The 19,221-nt window shown below is 42.1% G+C and overlaps 1 protein-coding gene across 5 annotated transcripts in view; it reads right to left on the bottom strand.

Moving 5' to 3' along the window:
* The window catches only part of LOC112219241 (voltage-dependent calcium channel subunit alpha-2/delta-1-like), a 117,687-nt gene that overhangs the window by 44,277 nt on the left and 54,189 nt on the right, over positions 1-19,221 (bottom strand). For all 5 annotated transcript variants that reach the window (XR_006079365.1, XM_042301570.1, XM_042301571.1 and 2 more), the window contains exons 4-7: positions 16,483-16,542; positions 15,053-15,088; positions 12,831-12,960; positions 3,949-4,080 (exon numbers count right to left, since the gene is read on the bottom strand). Coding sequence is in view for 4 of the 5 variants with exons in the window: in XM_042301570.1 (XP_042157504.1) it covers positions 3,949-4,080; positions 12,831-12,960; positions 15,053-15,088; positions 16,483-16,542 (358 nt within the window). In the remaining variant the exon portion in view is untranslated. The remainder of the gene's footprint in view (positions 1-3,948; positions 4,081-12,830; positions 12,961-15,052; positions 15,089-16,482; positions 16,543-19,221) is intronic.

Here is a 19,221-nt window from a genome sequence, read left to right as displayed (position 1 = left end):
TTATATATGTGCCCTCTGTTCCCTCTGTCTTTGTCGGTTATTGTTCCCACGTCCGTTAATGGTGTGAGTACCTATGCGCTGGTGCAGCTGTTATGCAGGGTAGCCTAGTGGTTAGAGCGTTGGACTGTAACCGAAAGGTTGCAAGTTCAAATCCCCGAGCTGACAAGGTACAAATCTGTCGTTCTGCCACTGAACAGGCAGTTAACCCACTGTTCCTTGGCTGTCATTGAAAATAAGAATTTGTTCTTAACTGACTTGCCTAGAAAATAAAGGTAAAAAATAAATAAATATATATTGTGTATTACGGGTATCGTCCCATGTCGTTCAACAACGTTTACCCTCACTCTTTTGTTTGGGTGTATTAAAAATCCCTATTGTGTATTCCTGCGCCTGTCTCCAAAATCCTTTATACCAGCGTGACAGATGTTCTCTTTTTCGTCTCATCCTCACCCACTGAATGACAATTACTGTAAGGAATTCTTTCCAAATAATAAAAAAATTGAAAATTAACAAATGTACAGAAAGATCAGTGTGAAGGCCAAATTATAGAGGAATCACTTTTTGAGGCTATTAAAACTTCTTCAGGATCGGTGGGTCCCCTGCGGGATGTTGACGCTAGCTTAGGCTAATGCGATTATCATGAGGTTGTAAGTAACAAGAACATTTCCCAGGACATAGACATATCTGATATTGTCAGAAAGCTTAAAATCTTGTTACTCTAACTGCACTGTCCAATTTACAGTAGCTATTACAGTGAAAGAAAACCATGCTATTGTTTGAGGAGAGTGCACCGTTTTGAACATGAAAATGTATTAATAAACAAATTGGTCAGTCTTCATACAAAATGTTGAACAGAAATGCAATGGTTCACTGGATCAGTCTTAAACTTTGCACACATACTGCCAAAATATATATTGCACTTGGGCTGGAATTATACACTATGGCCTTTCTCTTGCATTTCAAATGTGATTGTACCAAAAACGTTTTTTTTTTAACTAACGTTTATTTCTTTGTATTATATTTTACCAGATCTAATGTCTTATATTCTCCTACAAACTTCAAAGTGTTTCCTTTCAAATGGTACCAAGAATATGCATATCCTTGCTTCAGTGCCTGAGCTACAGGCAGTTAGATTTGGGTATGTCATTTTAGACATAATTTGAAAAAAGGGGCGGATCCTTAAATCCTTTCAGTCTGGAAAAACCGCAGGGCTTGATGGCATACCGGTAGAGGTATATCAATCCTTTTTTGATATACTCAAAAGCTCCATTGTTAGCTTGTTTTAACTACTCCTATAGAAATGGTAGTTTGTCAGGTACTAAGCGGAAAGGTCTGACTTCACTATTATTAAAACAAGATGACAATAATATCTATCTTAAAAACTGGAGGCCTCTTACACTTGAATGTTGTGATGCAAAAATACTAGCGAAATGCATGGCACCTGGTAAATTAAAAGGATTTACCAGGTATTGTTCATCCTGATCAGACAGTTTTTTTTTACATGGCCAAACATCATAAAACATCTAAGAAGCCAAGCCTGGTATTTATAGCAGATTTTGAAAAGGCCTTTGATAAAGTAAGACTGGATTTTTTCAATTTTGGTCATTCTCTTGTAAAATGAGTAAAAGTAATGTATCGCAACCCCAGGTGTATAATAGTAAATCACGGCTATTTCTCAGAGAGTTTCGAATTGTCAAGGGGAGTTAAACAAGGGTGCCCGCTGTCACCATATCTATTTGTTTTGGCCATCGAAATGCTAGCTATTAAAATCAGATCAAATAACAACATTAAAGGATTAGAAATCCAAGGATTTGTTACGCGCAGTGGAACAGGGGAACCCAAGAGCAGACTCAGACGAGGAGACTGGGATGAAGTAACCAAGTATTTATTGAAACACAGGGGAGAGATGGAGTGCAGGTCAGGGGAAGCATGGGTGGATGGCTGGAAACCAGGTGAGGCTGAGGCTGGAGCAAGAGGGGTTGAGAGGGGAATCCAAGGGATTAGTAGAGTGAGGAATCCAGGACAAAGTAGCAGGATGATGAGATGTGGGACTGGAGACAGGGACCAGAGTCAGAGCAGGCAGAATGAGCAGAGATTACGATCTGGCAGCGTGAAAGTGGCAGGGCTGAGTATTAGTAGAGGTCTTTATTATGGAACAGGTTGCAGCTGGTGGGGATCTACTCTGACTCCAGCACACCTGTCTCTGCGCGCGCGCGCACACGCCTATCTATTTAATGAATATGAATTGGGTGAGTTGAGATGATCAAATATAAAAGCACTAAAACACTCTATAAAAGCTTCACTTATTGAAAAGTTTTACTTGAACCCTAAATGATTCTCAAGTAGATTACTAAGAAAAACTCATCCTCTGTTTAAAAATTGCCTTTTTGCCTTTGTGCAGATTGTCATTGTCTCATTTTTGATTAATTGAACATGAATGATTAATTAAACAAGTATTGCAGAGCTGGCTACAATTTCAATTTCACCCCCCTGAAAAGATAGAACAAATATTACAACCAATATTATGGCTGAAGTCAAATATGTTGGTTAATAAAATACCCGTATTTATGGGAAAGATGTTTGAAAAGGGTATTTTGTTTTTAAATTATATTGTAAATTAGAATGGTAGTTGTGTCTTTCATGGAGTTATCAGAATTGTACGGGAAGGTCTGCTCAATCCAAGATTATAAGCAATTGATTATAGCGACACCTAAAAAATGGAGGAGGCAGGTGGCAGCGGGAGGAGGTACTGTAGGGAACTGGTCTGTCTGCCCAATATAAAGAATCAAAACTGGCGGAGGAATAAAAATAGCATAAATAGGAAAGTATACCAGTTTCATTTGAGGACCAGGATGTTGACAACTCTGCCATACAGATTGCAAAATAGTTGGGAAGAGATGTTTGATGTACCAATTCCATGGTACATGGTACACATGGCTAACCATGTGTATGTAACAAATACAATTTGATTTGATTTGGTATAGGGTGCGTGAGTTGATTAAAAAACGACGCAAGATTCAAGACATTGTGCTTTTCAGCTAAATTTATTATATAGAATTCTTGCCACCAACAAAATGTTGAATATTTGGGGCATACAATCATCGAGGCTCTGCAGATTTTGTTGTGAGGACACAGAATCAAAATACCATTATTTTGGTTTTGCCCTCAGGTCGCCTGTTTCTGGTCTCAGGTTCAGGAATGGCTGAAAATACATAACATTGATCTACAATTGACCCTAGAAATAGTACTGTTGGGAGATCTGGAGAGATATACTAATACTCTTAGTAAAAGTACTTATCTTCAACTCGCAATCTATCGGTTCTATTCAATTAGATAGATTGATATTGTATGTTAAACATCACAGCATAACTGAAAGATATATGGTGAGTAGAAATCTGAAGAGGGTGGCCAGCAGAGATAGATGGGATGGGTTGATGGAAGCTGAGGGTTGGGATGTGGAACTGGAGACAAGTGGGAGTGGAGTTGTTGGGCGGGGGATAGAATGACGATCTTAGTAAAACAATTAAAACATTACAAAAAGTACGTTTGAATGACACTGATGGGCAATGGTGTTACAGCTAATGTCAGTTTGCCTGAGGCTGATGCAGTGCAGGTGTTTGTACACATGCATATACAGTGGCAAGAAACAGTATCTGTTCATTTTGTTGCTTGTTGGTGCATGAGGGAGGGGGGAGGCACAGTAGCCTAGTGGTTAGAGTGTTGGGTTGGATCCAATCCCCGAGCTGACGAGGTAAAAAATATGTTGTTTTGCCCCTAAACAAGGCAGTTAACTCACTGTTCCCGGGTAGGCCATCATTGTAAATAAGAATATGTTCTTAACTGACTTGCCTAGTTAAATAAAGGTTAACAGTAACTTGATACTTGTAACAATGATATTATAGCCTCAATGTGTATGTATGTGTGTGTGTGTGTATGTGTGTATGTTACCTGGGTAGTATCGGGCCAGTCCAGTAGCACTACCAAACACCTGCCAGAGCAGAGTAGGGTCATCCTCTCTGTTCTTCTTAAACACACCCTCCAGTGCCTCTGTCCAGTTCAACTCGTTCAGCACGATGGTGGCTACACACACACACACACACACACACACACACACACACACACACACACACACACACACACACACACACACACACAAAACAGGTTGATGTTGGATTAAGACTACTATTCACAATGCCACTAACAATAATGTGAAAAGTGTAATGTAGAAACATGACATGTTTTAGTCTTATCCAGAGTGACTTCCAGTAAGTACATTCATCTGAAGATAGCTAGCTGGGAAAACCACATATCACAGTCATAGTAATAACATTCATCTGAAGATAGCTAGCTGGGAAAACCACATATCACAGTCATAGTAATAACATTCATCTGAAGATAGCTAGCTGGGAAAACCACATATCACAGTCATAGTAATAACATTCATCTGAAGATAGCTAGCTGGGAAAACCACATATCACAGTCATAGTAAGTACATTCATCTGAAGATAGCTAGCTGGGAAAACCACATATCACAGTCATAGTATGTACATTTCCCTCAATAAAGTAGCTATCAGCAAAGTCAGAGTTAGTAAGGGGGGAAAAAGGAAGAGGAAGTGGTGTGAGGGGGGGGTGATGTGGGATTATTTAAGACACTCGGGTTTCAGATGTTTTTGGTAGATGGGCAGGGACTCTGCTGTCCTAGCTTCAGGGGGAAGCTGGTTCCACCATTGGGTGTGAGGACAGAGAAGAGCTTGGACTGGGCTGAGTGGGAGCTGCCCTCCCGTAGGGGTGGGAGGGCAAAGAGAACAGAGGTGGCATAACACAGTTGAACCTAGTCTGGGCTGTCATATTTAACAAAGCACATTCAAGAGGAGAGATGAAAGATCTGAAAACAGGAGGGGTGTGTGTCTTTTATGTGCAGAGCACTGAAGTGTGTCAACGATTCACAGATACACCAAAATGTACACACTCTTTCTTACACAAGGATTAGTCACACACACAGGCACACATCTCTCTCTTCTCCATCCATCTTTCTTTCACACAAATTTAATGCCAACTCCTTGTCATGCCAGACATGTCATTGGCATTACAACGAACGAACATAGGAGTTGGCTAACGCAAAAACATGTCTTGACAAAACAGTTCCAGATGACAATGCCTCTACAGAGAGATAAAGCTGCAGACTGTTTCCTCAGACAGGAGATTCATTAACATGCAGACACATGCCCACTCCCCATCCCTCTTCCATCTCTCTCCCACTGGAGACAGGGCAAATACACCCCCCCCAAAGCAATAACTGACCGTGTCCAAGGGCTAGCATTTAGACCTGACTAACTAATTCAACCATTCTTCACTTTATCCCAGGAGACACAAAGGAAGGCCAGCGTGGACGTGTTTAACAATACTTGGTCTATACAAGGTCAAATGCTGTTTCTAGGGGGTTAGGGTTAAGGTTAGACTTAGGGTTAGGTTAGGGTTATATAAAATAGGATTTTGAATGGGACTGAATTGTGTGTCCCCACAAGGTTATTTATACAAGACTGTGTGTGTGTGTGTATAAATAAAGCAAAATGAGAAGATATCCAAACACCACCAGGGAAGAGGCGAAACCAGAGAACAACATATCAGTCACTATGTCATTATAATTATAATTATTAGGGAAGTGCATGAGTAATCGAGTACTTGAGTACTCTAATTAATGTCAAAAATCCATCTTTAACCAGAGATCAATATTTTTTTTAAATACTCCGTGGCAACAAAGCGCTAGGCACGGATATCAAGCTGTTTCGAGTTTGTGTATATATTACAGGGACGTTTTTGTTTGTTTTGGACTTCGGTGAGGGATTAATTATGACTATTTTGAGGAAGTGTACACCGGCTACAGCATCTCAAAATGGACAAACAGTACTATTGCCGTTTTTTCCAAATTTTTCAAGTGACGGTACTTTAAGGGAGTATGCGTCTACTCGTTCAGTTCAGCTAGCCGAGTTCGAGTCCGAGTCCAGCCAAACTGAAGCATGCTGACACCTTTAGAGTACCGAAATCTACCGTATTTTCAAATCGCAGAACATCAAAAATCTGTTTTAAACCATTTCACCTGCATTTTGATTAGAAGTTCAGTGTATCTGTTTGCTTCAATAGAGTGATCAAGGGCATTCAACTGTCATGTTCCTTTACAGAAAATACATCAGTGCAACACATTCTTCAGAAAAAGCTTAATTTTCATCAGATGACAACAGAAGTGCTACTCTATTTGGCTGGCAGCCACACAAGTAAATGGGCTTACAATGAAAAAGCAAGGTATTTTTTGGTTAAAACGATGCATGGCCATCAAATTTATAATCTTTATAATAGAAAGAATGTAGCCAGCTACATTTCCTAATCGAATGTTTAGCTTGAAGTTAATCTAGCATTTAAAAAAATAATTACTTGTGTCATGCACAAAGTAGATGTCCTAACCCGATTTGCTAAAACTATAGTTTGTTAACAAGAAATTAGTGTAGTGGTTGAAAAACGAGTTTTAAAGTTTCACTAACTTAAGTGTATGTAAACTTCCAACTTCAACTGTATATGGGGCATTTAGAAATTCTAACGTGTTATCTGTAATGGTTATGATAAATTAGGCATTGCTGCGTGCTGTTAGCATATAGGTAAATGCACATCTTTTTTTCCAGTGCGGGACTTGTGTTGTAAAAAGTAATTTTCATTTAATTTGAGTACTCGAGTACTCACAAAATTATAATAAGAGTACTCGAAACAGTTGAAAAAATGTCAAAAGCCCATCCCTAATAGTCATTCACATTCTAGGCAACTGGTTTCTAAACTTCACCCCAATTACATCCCTTCTTTCTCTTAATCTCTCTCACCCTCCTTCTCTCTGTCCTTCCTCGCTCTCCTGTAGCCCGAGGATCCACTTATCACCTGTTTGATGGATAGCCTTCTCTCTCTCTTGTGTGTGTGTAACACAGTTTGAGGTTCTGATTCAAACTGAGGAGGATATGAGAGGTAGGTGGACTGACACAGGTGTGTGTGTCTGTGGAGAAGAGTGATGGATGTGTCTTTTCAGGTGTGTGTGTGTGTGTGTGTGTGTGATGGATGCTCTATGTTGTGGGAGGGAACAGGCATTATGAATGTAATGACACAGACACAGACAGCTGAGAGACCAGACCGCTGTCACATCACACTCACTATGATGGATGGACCACACACACACACACACACACACACACACACACACACACACACACACACACACACACACACACACACACACACACACACACACACACACACACACACACACACACACACACCACCTCCATCCATCTCTCCATTTCACTCCCTCTCTCTCCTCCCCACCCTCTCACATTCTCTCGTTGAGTGTGTGCACATCTGTGTGAGTGTGTGAGTGTGATAGATAGATAAATAGATAGATCTAGATCATGTATTGATAGATATATCTAGATCATGTATTGGGTGAGTGTGAAAAATATGTATCCTGTATTAGTTGTGTGTAATAGATATGTATCATGTATTGGGTGTGTGAGTAAGTGTGATAGATATGTATCATGTATTGGGTGTGATATGTCGTATCTGTGTGTAAAGTATATACAGCTACCTCTAGAGGGAGAAAGATAATAAAGCTAGAGCTGTGTGTGTGTGTGTGTGTGTGTGTGTGTGTGTGTGTGTGTGTGTGTGTGTGTGTAGGGGCATCATTATAAAAACATTACATTCCTATCTTGCATTGTGGGGATGTGATCTGAATGAACGTGGCTACAGTGGCTGTCTCCCTCTGTGTGATATACAACCATAGTCTTTGGCTCTTTAAGTTCATAGTTCAGCCACACCTCAGATTATTCCATTGGTTAGTGCATGCCTAACAAAGCCAATATCAAGTATAACAAGCTCATATCAAGTATTACAACATGTCAAATGTTCAGTTCTGCAGCATATTGGGAAAGAAAATACTGCAATTGTGGAGCATGTTTCTGTGTGTACAGTGTTATTGGTGCAAGATATGATCAAGAGGCTGAGCCTCAAGATGTTTAGGGTGTACAGTGTTATTGGTGACAAGATATGATCAAGAGGCTGAGCCTCAAGATGTTTAGGGTGTACAGTGTTATTGGTGACAAGATATGATCAAGAGGCTGAGCCTCAAGATGTTTAGGGTGTACAGTGTTATTGGTGACAAGATATGATCAAGAGGCTGAGCCTCAAGATGTTTAGGGTGTACAGTGTTATTGGTGACAAGATATGATCAAGAGGCTGAGCCTCAAGATGTTTAGGGTGTACAGTGTTATTGGTGACAAGATATGATCAAGAGGCTGAGCCTCAAGATGTTTAGGGTGTACAGTGTTATTGGTGACAAGATATGATCAAGAGGCTGAGCCTCAAGATGTTTAGGGTGTACATTGTTATTGGTGCAAGATATGATCAAGAGGCTGAGCCTCAAGATGTTTAGGGTGTACAGTGTTATTGGTGCAAGATATGATCAAGAGGCTGAGCCTCAAGATGTTTAGGGTGTACAGTGTTATTGGTGACAAGATATGATCAAGAGGCTGAGCCTCAAGATGTTTAGGGTGTACAGTGTTATTGGTGACAAGATATGATCAAGAGGCTGAGCCTCAAGATGTTTAGGGTGTACAGTGTTATTGGTGCAAGATATGATCAAGAGGCTGAGCCTCAAGATGTTTAGGGTGTACAGTGTTATTGGTGACAAGATATGATCAAGAGGCTGAGCCTCAAGATGTTTAGGGTGTACAGTGTTATTGGTGACAAGATATGATCAAGAGGCTGAGCCTCAAGATGTTTAGGGTGTACAGTGTTATTGGTGACAAGATATGATCAAGAGGCTGAGCCTCAAGATGTTTAGGGTGTACAGTGTTATTGGTGACAAGATATGATCAAGAGGCTGAGCCTCAAGATGTTTAGGGTGTACAGTGTTATTGGTGACAAGATATGATCAAGAGGCTGAGCCTCAAGATGTTTAGGGTGTACAGTGTTATTGGTGACAAGATATGATCAAGAGGCTGAGCCTCAAGATGTTTAGGGTGTACAGTGTTATTGGTGACAAGATATGATCAAGAGGCTGAGCCTCAAGATGTTTAGGTGTACAGTGTTATTGGTGACAAGATATGATCAAGAGGCTGAGCCTCAAGATGTTTAGGGTGTACAGTGTTATTGGTGACAAGATATGATCAAGAGGCTGAGCCTCAAGATGTTTAGGGTGTACAGTGTTATTGGTGCAAGATATGATCAAGAGGCTGAGCCTCAAGATGTTTAGGGTGTACAGTGTTATTGGTGACAAGATATGATCAAGAGGCTGAGCCTCAAGATGTTTAGGGTGTACAGTGTTATTGGTGCAAGATATGATCAAGAGGCTGAGCCTCAAGATGTTTAGGGTGTACAGTGTTATTGGTGACAAGATATGATCAAGAGGCTGAGCCTCAAGATGTTTCTGTATTAGATTTCTTGTTTAACATTTTCTAAGGCAGCAATGGGAGCTCTGATTATGGCTCCTGCCCATTAGTGTATTCATAGATGCTTATATGCGCTATCTCCCTCCTTCCCTCTCTCCCTCCTTCCCTCTCTCCCTCTCTCTCTCTCATTTGTGAGGAAGATGGGGTGTGGTTTTCCAGCTCTGTTAGTCATGTCTGTTCTAATATTCCCAACATTCTGTTTCTATGTCTCTCATCAGGGACAATGAATACACACGCACACACGTTCATCCATCGCTTCCACCAGGAAGGCTGATTTCCTAAACCTGCTGCTCCCTCTTGACTGGAAAATCCAATTTTCCCCCCAGAGCGAGGCCAGCCCTGGCCTATTCCTGGAGCCACATGGACTCTGGGTCAAATTGAACAGTTGGAATCTCTCTCACGTATGCATCTGCTCTCTGGTTCTCTCACTTTCTCTCTCTCTCTCTCTCTCTCTCTCTCTCTCTCTCTCTCTCTCTCTCTCTCTCTCTCTCTCTCTCTCTCTCTCAGCAGAACAATACTATACAGAAGAGAACACCTTGGGTTTTCCAATGTTTTTGTTGTAGGAAACATTCACATGTAAACGACAGCATACAGATGCAAACAAACATCAACGACATGGGAAACAACATCCACACACCATTTTGTTTCTCTCCATTGCTCATGCACTTCCAACACTTAGATAATAAAGCATTTGACCTTTCCAGTTTTTTATTAATTAAATAATACAGTTTAAGTATACGATGATTGATGAGAAAAGTGGATCCCAACCCATCGGGTATATTACTGCACCATCATATAGCATGTCGTGAAAAATGCAGACAGGCAGATGAAAAGTACATTTATGTCACGCCCTGGTCTAAGTATTTTGTGTTTTCTTTATTATTTTGGTCAGGCCAGGGTGTGACATGGGTTTATTATGTGGTGTGTTTTGTCTTGGGGTTTTTGTAGGTATTGGGATTGTGGTTTAGTGGGGTTATCTAGTATAGTCTATGGCTGTCTGGAGTGGTTCTCAATCAGAGGCAGGTGTTTATCGTTGTCTCTGATTGGGAACCAGGCAGCCATATTCTTTGAGTGTTTCGTGGGTGATTGTTCCTGTCTCTGTGTGTTTGCACCAGATAGGCTGTTTAGGTTTTCACGTTTTTGTATTGTTTGTGTTTATTCGTTATTAAACATGTGTGAAAATTACCACGCTGCATTTTGGTCCGATCCTTGCTACACCTCTTCGTCAGAGGAGATAGAAGAAAACCGCGACAATTTACATTGTAATACTTCTGACAGCCAACATTCTAACTCCGCCCATAACTTTTGGACTTTATAGCATTCCCAGAACGCATGGATTATTGGGTTTTCTGATTTCTATGGGGATTTTTAATAGAAATATTGGTCAGGTCGGCTATGTGTACCTACTAAACAACCAATCATATTGCAGGGACATTAAACAAAGCTCTCTCTCTCTTCTCTTTCCCTGCTTCTCCCGCTCCAGGTGAGACCCAAACCCATACTATTATCCAGAAGTACACTGACAGATACTGTACTCATTACGGTCCACCATCAGTTTGGTCCACCATCATCAATCACAAGCCTTCCCCAAAGAGAGCGGGAGTAACCATGGGAACCATCCCTGACCCTAGCCAGCAAAGAGTCTGGAAAAGGACAAGATACACACACATGCTAGCACCCTAGCTCACATGGACACCTAATTTCCCACATGCACCCTCTCCCTCTCTGTGAGGTCAGTAGTGGGTAACCTTGGTTCCAGACGCTATCCCAGCAGGCTGAGGGGCATGCTGAAGGAGTGACTCCATCCTACTGCTCTTAGTGTGAGGGCTGATGCAACACACTACACGCTAATGACCCAGCGCACGTACATGCATGCAAGTCTAATCACACACATATGAACACACACAGAAAGCAGCAGCAGCACCCCTCAATATTAGACATATCAGTGGGAGCTAATATCAGAAGAGCTTCTAGACAGCAGGTAAATACCAGTAAAAATACAACTCTACCAACCAACCTAAAAGAGCCACACAGTGGAGGTATCATAATACCCATAAAACCTAGCGGTCACACAGGGAAAAAGTCACCTTGTTCTAGAGAGATTTACACTGTTATCAAAACATCACACCAGGGTAAGCCGACACAAAACACAGCCCTTATTTTAAGCGTTTCTAAAATCCCCTATGGGAAAAATGAATGGTGAAAAAATGATTGTAACCATTTTCTAGTTTGACTGCTAGGTTTTATGGGTATTATGACTCATACTGTGGTACTCTATCACACCAACCAAATAGCAAACTAACTGTACCACATACTGTATCCTAACCCGTATAGAGTATACATAAGTCTCTTAAATATTATGGCTGACTGCAGACAACATGGAGAAGACATGATGTCATGTGTGGATGTTGTCTCCATAGGGAGAATATTGTGTCTGAACAATAAAGTTGATCAATAGAACACTTTCCAAAGACCCATGGTCCTGTATGGCTCAGTTGGTAGAGCATTGTGCTTGCATCGCCATGATGTGGGTTAAGTTCCAGGGACCACCCATATGTAAACATGTATGCACCCATGACTGTAAGTTGCTTTGGACAAAAGACACATAAAGAACAAACATAATAATGCTGCTCTGCTGTTATTAAAGGTGCAATTTCTCTAGGGATTCGTATGTGTCGTTCTGCTGTTATTAAAGGTACCATTTCTCTAGGGATTCGTATGTGTCGTTCTGCTGTTATTAAAGGTGCCATTTCTCTAGGGATTTGTATGTGTCGTTCTGCTGTTATTAAAGGTGCCATTTCTCTAGGGATTTGTATGTGTCGTTCTGCTGTTATTAAAGGTGCCATTTCTCTAGGGATTCGTATGTTGTATGTCGTTCTGCTGTTATTAAAGGTGCCATTTCTCTAGGGATTTGTATGTGTCGTTCTGCTGTTATTAAAGGTGCCATTTCTCTAGGGATTTGTATGTGTCGTTCTGCTGTTATTAAAGGTGCCATTTCTCTAGGGATTTGTATGTGTCGTTCTGCTGTTATTAAAGGTGCCATTTCTCTAGGGATTTGTATGTGTCGTTCTGCTGTTATTAAAGGTGCCATTTCTCTAGGGATTTGTATGTGTCGTTCTGCTGTTATTAAAGGTGCCATTTCTCTAGGGATTTGTATGTGTCGTTCTGCTGTTATTAAAGGTGCCATTTCTCTAGGGATTTGTATGTGTCGTTCTGCTGTTATTAAAGGTGCCATTTCTCTAGGGATTCGTATGTGTCGTTCTGCTGTTATTAAAGGTACCATTTCTCTAGGGATTTGTATGTGTCGTATCCATGGTTACAATGTGTGTGTGTACGTGTATGTGCACTCACAGCCATCGTAGATGTCAGTAGGGATGTGTACAGCAGTGTGGTTGTGAGAGGTGAGGCGTTTAAACAACATATCTTCCTTAAAGGCTGGCCTGATCCGGTTCTTCCGACCCTCTGTCTCATTCACCTCCAACTAGAGGAGAGGAGAAAGGGAGCGGGTCAGACAGTGTCAGACAGGGATTTAGAACAGAGTAACACCTATGTCCACTGTTAGACTGTCTGGATCTGGATGTAACAGGGAGCCTAATGGAGTAGATGTACATGTCCATTTCTATCAGGCTACTGTGCTGAACAGCTGTCCATCATTAGACACCTGTCTAGTGGTTCTATACCTCACTGGTTCAGAGGAAGGAATGGTGTGGAGGAAGCTGGGTTAAACCGGCCTCAGCTTCAAGGCTGAAACTGCCTGTAACAACCTCTGTGGATTAACATGACACATTTATTCCACATACAGCCTACGATTAAAGGAGAGAAGACAAAGCTTGATGGATATTTCCAATAGTGTGTTTACCAATTCACATCAATGGGAGAGGGAGAGGGACAGAGAGACGAGGGAGAACAAGAGAGGGTGAGAGACTATCGAAGAGGGAGCGAGCGAAGAGAGAGAGAGCAAGAGAGAGAGCAGAGAGAGAGAGAGCGAACAGAGAGAGAGAGAGAGTGAATAGAGAGAGAGAAGAGAAAGAGAGGGGAGATAGAGAGAGAGGGAGAGCAAAGAGAGAGAGAGAGCGAAGAGAAAGAGAGCGAAGAGAGAGTGAAGAGAGAGTGTAGAGAGAGAGAGCGAAGAGAGAGTGAGTGAGAGAGAGCAGAGAGAGAATGAGAGAGAGAGAGAGCGAAGAGAAAGAGAGGAGAGATAGAGCGAAGAGAGAGAGAGTGAAGAGAAAGAGAGTGAAGAGAGAGAGAGAGTGAAGAGAGAGAGAAGAGAGAGTGTAGAGACAGAGAGCGAAGAGAGAGTGAAGAGACAGAGAGCGAAGAGAGAGTGAAGAGAGAGTGTAGAGAGAGAGAGCGAAGAGAGAGTGAGTGAGAGAGAGCAGAGAGAGAATGAGAGAGAGAGAGAGCGAAGAGAAAGAGAGGAGAGATAGAGTGAAGAGAGAGAGAGTGAAGAGAAAGAGAGTGAAGAGAGAGAGAGTGAAGAGAGAGAGAAGAGAGAGTGTAGAGACAGAGAGCGAAGAGAGAGTGAGTGAGAGAGAGCAGAGAGAGAGAGAGAGCGAAGCGAAAGAGAGGAGAGATAGAGCGAAGAGAGAGAGAGAGTGAAGAGAAAGAGAGTGAAGAGAGAGAGAACAGAGAGAGAGAGCAAAGAGAGAGTGAGTGAGAGAGCAGAGAGAGAATGAGAGAGAGAGAGAGAGAGAGAGAGCAAAGAGAGCAAAGAGAGAGTGAGTGAGAGAGAGAATGAGAGAATGAGAGAGAGAGAGAGAGAGAGAGAGAGAGAGAGAGAGAGAGCGAAGAGAGAGAGAGCGAACAGAGAGAGAGCGAACAGAGAGAGAGAGAGTGAACAGAGAGAGAGCGAACAGAGAGAGAGAGAACAAAGAGAGAGCGAACAGAGAGAGAGAGAGAGTGAACAGAGAGAGAGCGAACAGAGAGAGAGAGCGAACAAAGAGAGAGAACAGAGAGAGAGAGAGAGCGAACAGAGAGAGAGAGCGAACAGAGAGAGCGAACAGAGAGAGAGAGAGAACGAACAGAGAGAGAGAGCGAACAGAGAGAGAGCGAACAGAGAGAGAGAGAGTGAACAGAGAGAGAGCGAACAGAGAGAGAGAGCGAACAAAGAGAGAGAGTGAAGAGAAAGAGAGTGAAGAGAGAGAGAGTGAACAGAGAGAGAGAGAGCGAACAGAGAGAGAGAATGGGGGAAGGGGAATAGGAAGCGTCTCATAATAAAGCAACAGTAGCAGCTCATACATCTCAACTGTCAATTAGTAGAAGCACACCAGGGACCTCTTCACCTGAGAGAAAGGAAGAGAAGGGGGATATGAAGACAGGGAGGGAGGTGTGAGGGATGAAGATAGAAATGGATTGAGGAGGTTGGGAAAAGAAGGAGAGCAAAGAGGGTTAACGGGGAAGGGAAAAGAAGGAGAGTGAGAAAGAGAATGAGAAAGAGAGAGAAAGAGAAAGAGAAGGGGGAGCTGTCCTAGACTAAACCACCAGTCTGTATCGGAGTGAGATTGTGGGTTGATTATAGATGCAGCTCTGTGTGAGAATCATGTGTTTGTTCGAGAAGGAAGAAAAATACTCACATTGTCCTTTGCATTGTAGTAAACAATGTCACCATCCTGAAACAAATAATACAAATATCTTAGTGAGCATTTGTGTGTGTGTGTGTGTGTGTGTGTGTGTGTGTGTGTGTGTGTGTGTGTGTGTACTGTATGTGTGTGTATGCATGTGTGTGTACATACTGTACGTGTGCAAGTGTGTTTGTTGGACAGCGAGAGAGAGAGAGAGAGAGAGAGACAGAGAGAGAGAAAGAGAGAGAGAGAGAGAGAGAGAGAGAGAGAGATAGGTACTCATTAGGTAGAGGCCATCTGTGGACATTTAATGGCCTATAATATGGAATGAATGATAACAGCTCATTTTATAACAACAACAATAAACCATATTGGTCTTGTTCTATTATACAGGATGCATGGCCGCCAACTCAAGCATGCCAGTGTGTGTGTGTGAGTGAGTGTGTGTGTGTGTCTTTGTATGTGTGTGTGTCTGTGTGTTTGTCTTTGTATGTGTGTGTGTGTGTGTCTGTCTTTGTATGTGTGTGTGTGTCTGTCTTTGTATATGTGTGTGTCTGTGTGTCTGTCTTTGTATATGTGTGTGTCTGTGTGTCTGTCTTTGTATGTGTCTGTGTCTGTGTGTCTGTCTTTGTATGTGTGTGTGTTTGTGTGTCTGTCTTTGTATGTGTCTGTGTCTGTGTGTCTGTCTTTGTATGTGTGTGTGTCTGTCTTTGTATGTGTGTGTGTCTGTGTGTCTGTCTTTGTATGTGTGTGTGTCTGTGTGTCTGTCTTTGTATGTGTGTGTGTTTGTGTGTCTGTCTTTGTATGTGTCTGTGTCTGTGTGTCTGTCTTTGTATGTGTGTGTGTCTGTGTGTCTGTCTTTGTATGTGTGTGTGTCTGTGTGTCTGTCTTTGTATGTGTGTGTGTTTGTGTGTCTGTCTTTGTATGTGTGTGTGTGTGTGTGTGTCTGTCTTTGTATGTGTGTGTGTCTGTGTGTCTGTCTTTGTATGTGTGTGTGTCTGTGTGTCTGTCTTTGTATGTGTGTGTGTCTGTGTGTCTGTCTTTGTATGTGTGTGTGTCTGTGTGTCTGTCTTTGTATGTGTGTGTGTGTGTGTGTGTGTGTGTGTCTGTGTGTGCAGTGTTTACCCTATATTGATTTAGCTAACCACGCTACCCTTGCCACCACCGCTGAAACAAAATCCTAGGGGAAACACTAGTGTGTTTGTTGAAGCCATATCTTCCCTCCTCTCTAGCCCATAAAGAGAGCAGTGAGAGAACACCATCTACAGTACGGTCATCTGAGGTTGCAGTCTCTCAGCCAATGAGTAGTGAGTGTTCAAGTACTAAACAGCTGACACACATCAACCACATTCTTACTACACATTGGGGATGGGAGGGGTGACTTACAGCTACAGTATATAATGTAAATGCAATGTTGGTTATAATTAGAATCAGAGTTTTACCGCATACTCATCCTTCCACTGGTGTTCCATCTGGAAATTCTCAGCAAATGTGGCCAGAGTCTAGAAGAGACAAAGATAACATGTAAAAAATGTATATTTTACCTATACAGTGAGGGAAAAAGTATTTGATCCCCTGCTGATTTTGTACGTTTGCCCACTGACAAAGAAATGATCAGTCTATCATTTTAATGGAGGTTTATTTGAACAGTGAGAGACAGAATAACAACAAATACATCCAGAAAAACACATTTCAAAAATGTTATAAATTGATTTGCATTTTAATGAGGGAAATACGTTTTTGACCCCCTCTCAATCATAAAGATTTCTGGCTCCAAGGTGTCTTTTATACAGGTAACGAGCTGAGATTAGGAGCACACTCTTAAATGGAGTGTTCCTAATCTCAGTTTGTTACCTGTATAAAAGACACCTGTCCACAGAAGCAATCAACCAATCAGATTCCAAACTCTCCACCATGGCCAAGACCAAAGAGCTCTCCAATGATGTCAGGGACAAGATTGTAGACCTACAGAAGGCTGGAATGGGCTACAAGACCATCGCCAAGCAGATTGGTGAGAAGGTGACAACAGTTGGTGGGATTATTCGCAAATGGATGAAACACAAAATAACTGTCAATCTCCCTCGGCCTGGGGCTCCATGCAAGATCTCACCTCGTGGAGTTGCAATGATCATGAGAACAGGGAGGAATCAGCCCAGAACTACACGGGAGGATCTGGTCAATGATCTCAAGGCAGCTGGGACCATAGTCACCAAGAAAACAATTGGTAACACACTACGCCGTGAAGGACTGAAATCCTGCAACGCCTGCAAGGTCCCCCTGCTCAAGAAAGCACATATACTGTACATGCCCGTCTGACGTTTGCCAATGAACATCTGAATGATTCAGAGGACAACTGGGTGAAAGTGTTGTGGTCAGATGAGACCAAAATGGAGCTCATTGGTATCAACTCAACTCGCCATGTTTGGAGGAGGAGGAATGCTGCCTATGACCCCAAGAATACCATCCCCACCATCAAACATGGAGGAGGAAACATTATGCTTTGGGGGTGTTTTTCTGCTAAGGGGGCAGGACAACTTCCCCGCATCAAAGGGACGATGGACGGGGCCATGTACCGTCAAATCTTGGGTGAGAACCTCCTTCCCTCAGCCAGGGCATTGAAAATGGGTTGTGATGGGTATTCCAACATGACAATGACCCAAAACACAGCCAAGGCAACAAAGGAGTGGCTCAAGAAGAAGCACATTAAGGTCCTGGAGTGCCTAGCCAGTCTCCAGACCTTAATCGCATAGAAAATCTATGGAGGGAGCTGAAGGTTCGAGTTGCCAAACGTCAGCCTCGATACCTTAATGACTTGGAGAAGATCTGGAAAGAGGAGTGGGACAAAATCCCTCCTGAGATGTGTGCAAACCTGGTGGCCAACTACAAGAAACGTCTGACCTCTGTGATTGCCAACAAGGGTTTTGCCACCAAGTACTAAGTCATGTTTTGCAGAGGGGTCAAATACTTATTTCCCTCATTAAAATGCAAATCAATTTATAACATTTTTGACATGCATTTTTCTGGATTTTTGTTGTTGTTATTCTGTCTCTCACTGTTCAAATAAACCTACCATTAAAATTATAGACTGATCATTTCTTTGCCAGTGGGCAAACATACAAAATCAGCAGGGGATCAAATACTTTTTTCCATCACTGTATAGGTAACACAACATTTTGAGTCCCCCTGTAGATACAGTGTTACCCATATTTTTGACGTATTCAGATGAAAAAATGGCATATTTCAAAATGGAAACATCACTAAAGAGATTGTCCAGTACTTTGGTATACTTTTTAGCCAGTAGTTCTGAAAGCAGCGCTCATGAGCCAAAAGTGGTCCCAGAAAATGGAATACTACGTCACATATGTGCAGATATGTGCACCACGTCATTGATCTCTCTCTCGTTCTGATGTGTGTGCATCTTGCTAGCTGCCACTCAAACGGCTAGAAGTCAAATTGCTAGAGGGCTGGCCCAATTGGAGGGAAATTTAGGGAAAATGGCACAAAAACGGTCCCTTTGGATTTTATGGCTAATTATGGCTAATTGAGGTAAAACAGTAATTCTGCTCATACATTTGGCATGTATGAACTACACATTGACACATCCAGCCCAAAGCAGGAGGTTTCAAAAATGCATAGTAGTCATACTTAGTATACTTAGCAGTATATGTACAAAACCCATTTTACCACAGCATTATATCTCAGTTCTTTAGGCACTGCCATCTCAGGCCTCAGCTTCAGGCCTCCGCTTTAAAGGTAACCAGACATTCATACAGAGATATATGGACATTGACACAGTCCAGTCAGAGGGAGCCTAGTTCTTAAGTTTAGTGAATCAGATAGAGGAATGAGAGTAACAGTCTGATATAGTGCTGAAACTCATAGGGTCAGGATTTAAAGGTCACACACACTTCACCTGGGAGAGAAGGAGCTGCAGCACTCTGCAGAAAGTCAAGAAGGTGTGTGTGTGTGTGTCTCGGCTCATAGCAGAAAGTCAAGAGGATGTGTGTGTGTGTCTCGGCTCATAGCAGAAAGTCAAGAGGGAGGGATTACTATCTGAAGAGCTGTCAATCAAAGTAAAACACCAGAGAGGATATAACAACAGTGACCTCCACACACTCCTGTCTCACTCGCTCTGACACACTCACACAAGTGGGTAATGTAATCTCTGTCTACAGCTACTG

This window comes from Oncorhynchus tshawytscha, linkage group LG19 (assembly GCF_018296145.1).
Source record: "Oncorhynchus tshawytscha isolate Ot180627B linkage group LG19, Otsh_v2.0, whole genome shotgun sequence".
Lineage (NCBI taxonomy): Eukaryota > Metazoa > Chordata > Actinopteri > Salmoniformes > Salmonidae > Oncorhynchus > Oncorhynchus tshawytscha.
This window is presented reverse-complemented; position numbering and strand designations above follow the sequence as displayed.